General features: G+C 28.7%; 1 protein-coding gene across 3 annotated transcripts in view; it reads left to right on the forward strand.

The window, feature by feature from the left end:
- Positions 1 to 209: 209 nt before the first annotated feature.
- LOC128388439 (protein trachealess-like) overlaps positions 210 to 13,670 on the forward strand; it is a 32,178-nt gene continuing 18,717 nt past the window's right edge. For 2 of the 3 annotated variants that reach the window (XM_053347828.1, XM_053347830.1), the window contains exons 1-2: positions 210 to 529; positions 4,564 to 4,650. In XM_053347828.1, coding sequence (XP_053203803.1) covers positions 486 to 529; positions 4,564 to 4,650 — 131 coding nt within the window. In that variant the 5' untranslated portion in view covers positions 210 to 485. Of the gene's footprint in view, positions 530 to 4,146; positions 4,284 to 4,563; positions 4,651 to 13,670 lie in introns of those variants that run through there. The other variant, XM_053347829.1, reaches the window with a different exon arrangement.

Consider the following 13,670-nt stretch of genomic DNA (forward strand, 5'->3'; position numbering starts at 1 on the left):
ATTCTCGATCTGAAGGGTTGGGCTTAGGTTGCGCTGTAGAACTGAATCAATTACGATTGGTATTGAGTGAGCTCTCCTCCCCCGCCTCCAACTCCGCCTCCACCTCCTCCATATTTACTATTATTATCATCATCTGCATCATCATCATCATCATCATTATCATTATCACTAAAAACAAAACAAAAAAACAACAGAAACAACAACAACAAATTCAACTGCGCATTAACCTTTCTTTCAGTTAAACATAATCATCCTCATCCTCATCCTCATCATCATCATCATCATCTTCCTCATCGTTAACATTACCTTCATCATCATCATCACACACTCCTACTCCACCTCACCACAATCACTCTCTCTCTCTCTCTCATCCCATCATCGTTATGTCCATGTATACGATTGTTCAATTACCTTCTTCATTGGAATCAACAATTAAAGTGATTTAATCGGTGTATGTTCATAATCAATCAACACTTTAATAGATAATGGATTCTCATCATTTTAATCCATATCATCATCCTTACTACAGGTTAGTCATATTTACGATAAGTTTAATTGATAAATTATTTTCCGTTTTCCTTGAATGTCTCATCAATGAAAAAGTGTAATGATCAAAGTGAAAAATTTTCTCTCGGATTATCTCAATTTCATCTTAATCATCATCACCATCATCATAATTCATCATAATTTTTGTCGTATTTCCTATCACACCAACATTGTCATTCTAATCCATTTCCATTGATTAGAAAATGATCTTTCATCTTAACTAATTATCCAAATCAACAGTTTCAATCCACGTTCTGATTAATCAACAAAATTTGTTTCAATTTTCTATGCAAAAAGAAATGAACAATTCTGAGTATTAATTCAATCCAATAATCCATCACCATCATTATCGTATCATCTTCATCTAATAATCTAAAGAAGAGAAAAAAAATTCCAATAGCTTTTAATTGTTAATCTAATCTTAATCAATACAATCTCAAGTTAATCTCACGAGTTCATGTGGCAAAGGACAATCAACTAATTTGATATTAATAATAACGATACTAAAAGTTATCAAAGTGATCGTTTAAATGAATCAATTTAAATTGAGAAATAATTAGTTAATTGGATTACAAGAAGAAGAAGTAAAAAAGTTAAATTAACTCAACAATTAATTAAATATTCATTACAAGATTATCTTAAATCAATAATCAATTGATAGATTTAGATTATATTAATTAGAAACTCGTATTTCCAATTATTAATCACGTCTCATTGTGGATAAATTATTGATTCAGTTAATCTTTCATCCTGATTATCACCAACGTTTAATGTTGATCATTTCAATAACGATATTGCTTACATGAAACAATCAATTAATCATAAATCACAACGTTTTAGTTTTAATATTTATTTCAATTGAATATCAATTCCTATTATCCTGATAAACATGATGATGAAGATGCTTTTTCAAAAAACTCTGACAATAATTCACCATGAGTTCCTCAATATAATATAATACTTATGAATACAAGCAAAGAAAATATCATTAGTAAAAAATGAATATAAAATAAAGTAAAAAAGGAAATTATTTTTTTTTGTTGTTTTTTACTTTTCCATGAAAGAAAATATATAAAACTCATTTACTACACCAAAGAAAACATTCAGAATCTGAATTTGAATCTGATTAATTTTAAAAGTTATTATATTAGTTTAATGATAAAGTCCACTAATCCTGATTTATTGAAATCCATTTGAAAATAACTGTTAGATATTCATGAAGAAAAAGGTTATTATATTTTAATATCTTTCTCTCATATTGATCAGAGTTTTTGTTTTTATTTTTCTCATCACATTCTGACTGATTATCATGATGATGATGATGATAATGATGGTGATTCAGTCGTAATGAATTATTGGAAAATATCAATTGATTCAGTTTTAATTTGATATTAAAATTTTATGTAAATCATTTAATTGCTTTAACAGTTTTTTACCTTGTGTTTTGTTGTTGTTTTTTGTTGATTGCAGTGATTAAATCAATTTGGATATTTAAATTATTTTTGGTCGACACATAATTGCAATTAAGTAAATTGTAATCAATTTGTGAGCAATAAATTCAATTGCTATTGATTATTTATTAATGATTTAATATGAATATTCAAAAAAAAAGGCAAGCAATCACTGTGAGAGATTAAATAATTAATTATTTAAATATTTTGTGAGATTTTTGCTTTCTAATTGCAAACTCTATTGGATTATATTGGTGACAAATGATTAGTTGATTAATTAATCAACTTTAAACTCTATCAATTGGATTATCTATCTTATTGTAATAATAATCTTTTTGATTGGATCCACTGTGAGGATAACTGATTACGATTGTGATACTAATCCAACACTTTGACTACGACATTTAATCTCATTAATTTAACTTGATCATCTTGTGATTTAAGGGTAATCATTATGATAACGGTTACTGGCTACATCTAATTAGTGTAATTTCATTTGCTGATCAATGTCATCAATTAGTTTTCTCTTGTTGTGTAACAATTATGATTGTATTAGAAGCAGAAAAAAATGATCATTTGATCAACCATTGGAAGACATTATTAAATTTAATAATAATCTTCCAATTTGATTGTATTACAAATGGATCTTGATTCTTATATTAACCATCAAGATGCTGTAGACACAGAGATTATAATGATTAGAATCCATTTCTTTTTATTATTACTACTTTGTTGTTAAAGAGATATTAATATCATATAAAATAAGTGAAAAGAAAAAGTAAAAAAAAACTAACAATTAGCATAATTTAGAGTAAAAATAATAGGAAACTCAAGCCAAACATTAATGTCACAAGTTAATGCCCATAGGAGTTTCTTACCTTGATTGAGCTTCAAAGCAACTGGTTTTGGTTAAATCATTTTGTTTTGTGTATTCATTTGCAATTGAGTGGCAGAAGGATAATATGAGAGAGAGCAAGGATGAAAAAGGGAGAGAGAGGAAGTGGGAGTTGAAAGAAAGTGAGATGGAAAAGATACTTTTGCCTCGAGGCAAAGACTAGTGTGTAAGTTATATCACTTTAATTTTCACTAACATTGTAAAAGTAAAAAAAGGATGATAAGTAAAGATGATGAGAGAGAGAGAGAGAGAGAGAGAGAGAGAGAGAGAGAGAGAGAGAGAGAGAGAGAGAGCAAGAAGTCTTTTTGTTTTTGCATCTTCTTCATCATCATCATCTTCATCTTTCTCCTTCTGTTCGTCTAATTCAGTGTGAGTTGTGGAGGATCATTCACCTAATATTGAGTTTCCTTTTTCACTTTCTCCTCCCGCTCTCTTTACGCTTCAATCTCTGATCAATTATTGTCCTTTTCCATCGTATCATCATTTTCATTGAGATAATCATTCACTTGATGATATTAATATATGTACTATTAGTATCACAGTTTGTCTCGATTTCATTCAAATGAAAAATTTTCTTAAACATATCAAAAAAGAAGATCAAATCTCGTAATTATAACAATTTAAATTGCAATTAAACTGTGTTACAATTTATACAAACCATTAATTCATCTATTATAAAATCACCTCTTATCGATGACATTTCCTAAATCCATTAAATGAAATGTTTTGAGAGTAAAATTGAAGGTTAATTGTCAAAACAAAAGTTTTCAGGTTAATCTTTTAATCTTGAGATTAGTTTTTCATTAATCTTGATACTTTTAAGTGGAAAACAAATTGATAAACAATTTAAACTTTTTCATTAAACTTAATCAAAAATTTCCGTGGGTAAGATTAACCCAATTATGTAACACAGGTTTCCTAATGATAATGATGAAGATGATAAGATTGAGGGAGGAGGAGAAAACTAAAGTCCAAGATGATCATCTCTCTCTCTCTTTCTTGTGTTAAGATGATAATTCAATGGGAATTAAAGTTGTATTAACATTTATTAGTAATTGTCCCATTCCCTTACTATTAATGTCTAGTGACTTTTACCTGTGAATTTATCATCACAATTACATCATTTGCTTATCATCATCATTTCAACTTCCTCTTTGCTCTCACCTCCATAATCATTCATCCTACTCATCTCTCTCTCACCATCACCATCATCTTATACCTTTATCATCTACCCTCCCCCCTCGTATCTCTCACTCTCTCTCTCTCTCTCAATCTCAATCTTCCACTTTATCTTCCTCTCTTTCTTTCTCACTCATCTGTTCTCGTAATACTTGAAGGTTAAAACAAGTTAATTGAAACTAGTTAGTTAGTAAGTTAATTCACAATTTAAGGTAAATAAAAAGCGTTTACCTGAACCTTTCATCGTTTTCATCATTGGCAAAAGAAGCAAAAAATCATCTCTCTCATATTCCTCGATAATTACTGATCTAATTTTCTCTCTCTCTCTCTCTCTCTCTCTCTCTTTCTATTTTCTTTGTGTTTATTTGTCATTGTGTCTTTACCACCATTGGAACACAAAATCATCATGGAATCATTATCATCTTTATCTAACTAAAACCATCTTAAATACATCATTCTCCATCCTCATCATTCATCATCTTAATCATTTAGAGTTGGAACTGGCGTCAAAGATCATCCTCATCACCATCATCATCAAAGCGTTGAAACAGCAGCTCAAGCAGCCATAGTTCAATCAAGGTAAGTTGAGATTATAATCATTTCTCATTAGATGATCATATTAACATACATTTAATATTATCATGCTCTTTTTTTATCAGTACAAGAATAAGAAGAGAAAAAATAATATTCCAATCAATAATGATTAATAATCAATCCATCAAATCATTAGTATCACCGTTAATGATCAATATCATGATATATGAATTACAAATACACATGATACATGATAATATTGTTGATAGTTTCTTTGTATCATTTCCCCCTCCCTCTAAACCCTTGTCATCATTTCCGTTACCTCTGTGACACACTTGATGTTTTGTTGTTCCTTTTTTTTATAATGTCATCACTTGGGTTACAATAGCATCCTCATCACTTTTTTTTACTTCTGCAATAACTACCAATTGATGACCATTAGTTAACAATACATCACCCATCTTACTGAAAGTCTAGAGAAATGCTAGAAACTAATGCAATAGAATGAGAAGAAGCAAAAAACTGTACATAAGATGTTATCTAACAATCTACTTCCGGAATCATCTTAATTTCCGTTATTTCCTAGCACCAAGTGAATGTAATATATACTAAATTTTTGATAATCTTAAAAAAGAAAAACCAAATTAATCCAATAAGTTGATAGCAAGTCAACTTTGACCATTAAATGACCTCAACCAGTAGCTTTAAATGAAACGACATTGAAAAATTATAACCATCAACTGATGAAATTTACTCAATGTAAATTATATAATAAATTGAGATCTAAAAAAACCCAATGTTAAATTGACTATCTATCAATGTTATCTCAATGTTTTGTCCGCGTGCAATTTTTTTTTCAAACTCCCTGTAGATTTAAAGTTATCCAAAGCTTATCCAATGGACTCATCTCTTTATCCTGCTAATCATATATTTCTTGTATTAATGTTTAACCATCAAATTATTACATCTCATTGTTGTTGTCCCTCTCAAAATGTTATATTCACTTGATTTCGTACATATATTTTAGTATCTTTCAATGGTTAACATTAATTTAATACTTGATCATTATCAGCAATTTAAATTTTCACCAATTCAACATGATAAATACAATGAGGATCAATTGAACAACAATTTATCCTATTAGTTTATTTTTCCTCTCTCTCTCTTTCTATCAATACTTGAGCTATTAAATTTTTCATCATCATCATTAGATGGATTAACATTAACATCGGATTAATCCGTGGATATATTTATTAGGAGTTTCTTTTTATCACCTTTGGAGAGAAAAATTAATTTAGATAATCAGTTTAATTCAGTTGATTAAACTTTTTCTTTTACTAATTTAATCAGTGTCCATCTCAAGTTCATTATCATGATTATTTCTCAGGTTATATTTGTATGTATCAGGATTTTGAGTCTTATTTTTTGTTGTTGTTGTTGTAAAAACTATTGAGTTTATATTTATAACATGATAAGTTCATATTTTCAGGTCAGAAAATTTTATCATAGGTTTCATCATGTCTGAATTTATCCCGAATCTGAATGGTTTTCATGATTATCCAGTCAATAAAAAAAAAATAAACTGAACATTACTTGATTGTGTCTCTTGATTCACATTATCATGATGATAATAATTCATTTTATCAAACTGAGTTACACCTAAGTTACAAAATAAATCATGATCTCTATCTAATCTGAGTAAAAAAAGGTTAGTTGATTAGTTAATGATGAAGAAAAATTAAAAACAATAATCTAATATTATGAGAGAGAGAGAGAGGGAGAAATTAAATATAATCTTTTTCTCATATTGATTATGTTGAAATTCAAATGCTATATTGTCCCCATGCAATTATTATGATTATTATCATGACATATATTGAATAACTGAATTAAGATAGAGAGAGAGCAAAAGTTACGTCTGTCTGATTGATTAATCAAACTGATAATACATTGATAATAAATTGTTACTAACTAACTAATCACCTTAATCATGGTTAACTCCAGATTCAGATAGTTGACCTGAATAGTAAAGTTTTATCACTTGAATTGAGTAACCAAAAAATTCAATCTTCAGGTATTAAAACTTTAGGATTGAGGTAAAAGCGATTTATTATCATATGGAGATTGAATTTTCATGAAACTTTCAATAAAAGTAAAGAGATTGAAAATTGATGGTAAAAAAGTACCGAAGGTGAAATGAAACAATTGAGCGTTTTCGTTAAAGATCAATTCCTTTGCCGATTCTCAGAGATGAGAGACTCTTGATTCTGAATGAATCTTTAAAGATTGAAAACTTTTTTCTCATGTTTTCATGGAAATTTTTCATTCTAAATGATTCACAATCAGATTAATCTCTCTTCTTATACCCTCTTAATCTTCATCTCTCTCACCTCATGATGAATGTATATTCAGATAAATCATCAAGCCAAATTGTTGGTTAATCTTTACTTTGGGGGGTCACAATGATTATCGTCTATCATATTGTTCAAACATCATATTGATCAATAATAATACTCATCGTGTTTGATTGTTGTTGATTTACACGAATTAACTACCACAAGCTAATAAATTAAATCGACTTTGAAATGATAATGAAGTAGTATGATTATTATCTTGAATTCAATATGACTGATGATGATGATGACGATAAACTAGATTCTTATTAAAAAATGAAATGAAAGATAATCTTATTCCAGAATATAAAAGGATTTAGATGTTATTTATTACAGTTATCATTAGATCAACCATTTATCTATTGTTTATCCATGATATTGTTTATTTAGAGAATAGATAATCTTAATCCATTTCCGTTACGATTTGACACTCGAATTGATATGAAAAAGGTCACATTTACAAAAATAAAGTTCTCTCTCTCTCTCTCTCTCTCTCTCTCTCTCTCTCTCTCTCAACTCATGTCACTTGTCTAATCCTTGATCCTGAATATCATGAAGATGAGTTAATCTTTTATTTTGATTTTCCAATTTTACTTAACACATTTGCAAGTTACAATGTTTCAAAAATCTTAATCTTTTAATCCTCATCCTTGTGTATTAATACTTGAAAGAAGTATTTTTTTCTTCTTACTTTACTTGATTCTTTTACTGATCATCTTAATGATTATTCATTGAAATTTACAATCATCATCATCATGTTATCATTGATTGAATAAATTTCCAAATTGATTCTATGTAATATTATTATTGAGCCAAAGGAGAAGAGAAAAAAAAACTTAAAGAAAAGAGATTAAGCTCCAATTGCAAGTTAATCTAATCATCGTCATCAAGATAATATCAACCTCATCATCTTAATCTTAATATTTTCCTAACTAATTTGGGTGATAATTGTTAATCATATCAACCTGATTAGGCTCCAATGTTGAGGGCATTTTAATCATAATATCTTGATGATTACATCTTCAATTTAATGTTATATCCCTTTTAAAATAGTTAATCACATTTAGTAATCATTTCAGTTTCTTAATTACGGTTTCCCGTTTTCTTTTTAATTTACTTTTCATCTTTTACTTTTAATCATCTTTTTCATCATCATCATCATCTTTTAATACCTTAAATTGATCATAGACTTGATAACGAGTTGTAATTAACTTGAATGAAATTTTTTCTCGACATAAATTGTTATCAATGGAGAAAACATTTAAACACAATATATCCCTTTACGATTGATTGATAATCGAGTTAATTGTTAAGTTTAATTCTCAAGATCAACTGGATCATCTTAATAATACATAAAAAACATTGACAAATTGACTTTTTTTATTGATCAATAAATGACCAATAGACTATTGAGTTTAATGAAGTAAATCTTATACTATATATAAATTACTATTACGATTATCAGGATTAAATCAATTCTTTCAGCGTTAAATTTTTCATTCTGATTCAAAAATTGATGATTAAATGATTAGAATACAACAAACTGACAATAAATAAATTATTATCATGACCATGTATCACCAATCTGATACCATAATCTCAATATTAATAATATGTCAACATATCCCAGTAACATTATCAATCCCTATCTGTTATCATGATTAACCACCAATCATCATTATTATCATCATCATCATCCCTCTAACTCACTCCCTTTGTGTCTCTCTTTCTCTATCAGTGGATAATCAATCATATTATTATCATGATAATTAGCAGCAATTGTAATTTCTTAACAATTTCATCACTATTATATTTATAATAAGCCAATATGATCAATCTTTTACATCATTTTGATAACCATCAAGTCACGTGACTTTTAAATTATGATCCTTAATCCATTGATCATCATTAACCATAATCCATTTGCCCAGCAATCAAGTGATGATATTATTTAAACAAAGTTTATCTTAACAATAACGATGAAAAAACCATTGATTTATCAATGAAAATTTTATTTCTTTCCAATACCAACACAATATCAATTGAAATATAAGTTAAAGTAAATATGAACAACACGAATTGAAAACTAAAATTGAATTGACCCTAAGGCTATTTTACCAGTTAGTTATTGATCTGCTATTGATCAAATTGACTGATTCCTATGAAAATTATTCATCATCAATTGAACTCAATATCTCTCTCTCTCTCTCTAAATTCAGTTTAAAATGTTCATATTAGTTTACATTTAATTTTAAAGTAAATGTTGATGTTTCGATTTTAAATAGAATAGAAAAAAAATTTCTCAATTGATCAACTATCAAGAGATTTACTTGTTTTTTATGGTTAACTTGATATTCTAGGCTTGATATTTTCACCACTTTCTCCACCACCATCAGATTATTTTCCACCCTCACTAAACCCACTCTCTCTCTCTCTCTTTCTCTCTCTCTCTCTTTACTATGAATCAAGTTTATTGAATGAATAATACTCAATGGAGATCCATAGATAGGGTTCTTCCATTGATACAAACTATAGAAAGAATCTTTTTGAATGGATTAGCATAAAAATCGGTTAAAAATTTACAATAAAATATTCTTATTACATGATATCAATTGAAAATCACGAACCCTTGTCGGTTTTGCCCAAGAGTAGCCACAAATTATTTTCCCTTTTAACAGTTAAATTGAGTTTAAATTGCTCGGGTTATCCACATAAATAAACAGATAATAACAATCACGATAATAATGGATAATATTTGGAAAAGTTATTTTCATCTCTGCCACTTTATATATATTAATAATATCCAATATTATTACAATTTAATTTTAAATTTCTCCTAAAGATTAGGATTACAAATATGCTTTTCATTGCTTCCGTTTTCCCCCATTAATACAATAAGGTGTTTCCATGAACATCAAGTGGCTATTACATCATTTCAACACTTTTTTCATCATCATTCATTCAGATTGATAAAATAGCCTCTTGAACATATGATTCATTCAGCTTCCTCATCTTCACCTCCCTAATTTTGTATCGCCCATTTTCACCCTATTGTAATAATAGTTATCATGACAATTCGAAATACATTAATATTCGAAGTTTTTTATTCTTTCTCTCTCTCTCTCTCTCTCTCTCTCTCTCTCTCTCTCTCTCTCTCAATGTCAACTTTTTTTCTTTGAATAATGATGGTGGTTGATGATAAATTCGCTTTCAACATTTGAGGTTATTCTTGAGTTTTTCTTGATGGTCTTTCCTCTGAAAGAGATTCTGAAAATTGATTCACAATTCAATTTGAATTCCTTGTTCCCCCATGAATCTTAGATCCATTCAGATTTTATTCAGTTTTCGTTTTTGAAAGAAAAATATTCCTCATAACTTTAAAATAAAACAGATAAACTTTCATGAATTTCATCATTTTGAATATTTATTTCCATTTCTATTATTATTAAATCACCATGAATTTCAACCAATGTAATCTCATCTTACCATGGGATGGGTTGAGTTGAATCTTATTGGTTCATGGTATACGCACACTCTCATTGTACCACCAAAAAAGTTAAAAAGTTCAAACCATCAGAATCAGATAATGAACCAGAATAGTTTACCTTTTGATTGACCCTTTTTTTATTGATCTCTTTACCTTTTTTTTTCTTGCTTATTAATGTACTTTAATTATTTTCGATCATCAGGTATCAATTATCATGATGATGGATTGAAAATCATCAACATTTTTATTAGTTTTTCTACCTTGTTAACCTATGTATCTCTCTCTCTCTCTCCAGGTAGGGAAACAAATCAACAATAAAAGATAATCATTATCATTATTCAAATAGTAAAAAACATTAGGGTAATAATAGTTGAATGATATCGATGATGAGTTAATGATTAGGTTGATTGTATTATTCAATTCTTAATGATTGTGATTTATGGTTTTCAAAGTTTTTACAAGAGATCACCTTTATTTCAAAAGATTATATTATCATCAAGGTAATTGAAAACAACAATTACATGGAAAGGGTTTAAATTATATTTGTAAACTGTATTTCCATTTGAAAGTCTCCATATTTACAATTTGATTAACTGTTAATGTTGTTAGTTGATTGTTGATTGATTGCTATTAAATTGAGCTTTAGTTTTTTTTTTACTTTAGTTGTTTCATATTGTAAATTTAATTTTAATCTTTGATTCTGTTGACTGGTAAAGGTTAATGATGAGATGATGATGATGTTTGGATTTGATTTTTTAACACAATTTTTGACACTCAAGATGATGATGGCGATGAAAAAAAAAACAGCATCAACCATAATAAGCATGAACTTCATGAATTCAATTGATTTGAATTATCATCATCATCATCTGATGACGATATCAATTGTAAGGTAGCTGTTAAATTGTAATCAGTGAACAACATCAAGAGTTGAAGACTTTTTAAAAAATGTATTCAAAAGGACCTTGTGTCTGTGTTTGTCACGCCCATGATGAGGATGAGGATGTTGATGATGATGATGATGATACATTGTGCTGGGTGATGAGGATGCTTGGCTTTGCTTTTTTTTTAAAACCCTCTTTCTTTTTGCCTCTTGCTTGAAGGAGGATGATATTGATGAGGATGATGATGATTATTATTATTACAATGATGACACATGCAGAAGCAACAACATCAACAACCCCGAGAATAAAAAAGTTGCTAAAGAAGAAGAATAAAAAAATCAAGGTTAAAGGTTAATCGAAGGTTTTGTAAAGGGAGGAAACAATAACAATCGAGAGAGAGAGAGAAAGATCAAAGTGAATTTGTCAACAAATTGGAACATTTTTTACAAGAGAATAACAAAAAGATGCTAAGATTCAGGGTGGAAATTAGATAATAAGCAATTTCTGCAAATGTTTTTGATATTTTATCCTCGAAACTTGACCAACAGAGAGCTTTGATTGCTATATTATTCTAGAGTTGATTGTTGAAAATTGTGAAAAAATGGAATCATTTTCTTATGGTCATCTTTTCATCTTCAACTGACCACAGATTTCTGATTATATTGCATCAGTAGTAATTGGTTTTACTCTTTTTGTGTAGGATGATTGATTGATTGCATGTAGAACTTTTTTTCTGTTGTTTCAAGAATTGATGTGATTTTTACTATCTTTTAGTAACATTCATGATAATCTGACGAATCTTTATCATTTAATAAATTAGCGATTCTATTAATCAGTCCATTCGTGCAATTGAATTCTCTCTGTATGATGATTGGGACGATAAAGGAAATAAAAGTAATGATGAATAGATTATTCTCTCTCTCTCTCTCTCTCTTATCTTCATTACAATGCCAGTCGATTGCAATGGTAAATATAATACAATTACCATTCGATTGTTGATAAGGTGGATTCTTTTGCTTCGATTTCTTGTTCTTTTTTCGAAATTTGTAGAAAAAAATAAGAGGAAATGAGGTGACAAAACTATGTGTCTCTTGGTAAATGATGACAATTGTCTTCCAAATCATCTTCATCTCTATCATCATTATTGTCCTCCTTCTCTTTCTCTTTAATTGTATCCAATTCCCTCTGAGAGTTAGCTTGGGATGCTGAATCTTTGATTCTTTTACAATTGCAAATTGTTTACAATTAATCTGATTTGTCTCGTTATGTACCATTGATTTACAATCAAACTTAAGGAAAAAGTAAATTACTAATGCAAATGATTCAGTTTATTGTTTACAGAGGAAAAAAAAGAAAATTTAACATTCAACCTTAATTAGATGAGATCATAACAATTAAGCTCATTTATTTTCCCCGTTTCATTCGTTAAATGTTTAAGTTTCAAAATCTCAAAGTTAGAAAATGAATTGACCAAAATTTATCGAAATATTGAAAATTTCTACTCTATTTGAATAATGTTTTCATCGGTCAAAGATGATGACCAATGTGAGAATTTGTAAAGTGAGTAGAAAATTATACATAAGCCTCATGAAAATAATTCTCTCTCTCTGAAACTCCCAATAGAATTGAATAGAAATATTCTTAGCATTGGAATATTTTTTCTCGCCTTATTTCATTTACTTTTTTCTTTCTCTTAGTCAATAATCCTAATAAGCAAGAAAATATCATAACAATCATCATAATCATCATTTTCCTTTTCTCATCATCTTTCTGTCTATTTTAGCTCATCTCTCTTTTTTTCTGACCCTTACTCGGTCAACCTTATTTCCAAGGTTATGATTGAATAATATATCACATTATTACCATCATAATGTGATAAAAAAACGAAAGCGAAGCTAAAATTAGGGCTATTTTCTGTTCTTTTTTAGCTCCTCTTGATTCTATCAACAATCAGGGTCCTTTGAGAATCACAATTGGTGTAAATTAGCAAGTTCTGTTGCTTGTCCAAGTTTAATTTTCATCACAAACCACCAAAGTACAGTAGTAGCCATAGACAAGAGCAAAAAAAATCAACTATCATTATTTCATATAAGGTTTGGGATGGAATCACCAAAACGATAAAGAAGCAGAAAAAATTAAAGATGAGCTTGAGGCTAGGGCCAAATATACGTAAGATAAATGGTCGACCATTGGTGATAATAATAATTTACTAAGAGAGAGAGAGAGAAACAGTGTCGACCTTAATATTCCCTGAGGGCATTTCCAACCAAGATTTTGCTCCTTTTGGTTATGGTCATCAGC

Source organism: Panonychus citri, unplaced genomic scaffold, assembly GCF_014898815.1.
Source record: "Panonychus citri isolate SS breed McGregor unplaced genomic scaffold, ASM1489881v1 Contig00099, whole genome shotgun sequence".
NCBI classification, from domain to species: Eukaryota; Metazoa; Arthropoda; class Arachnida; order Trombidiformes; family Tetranychidae; genus Panonychus; species Panonychus citri.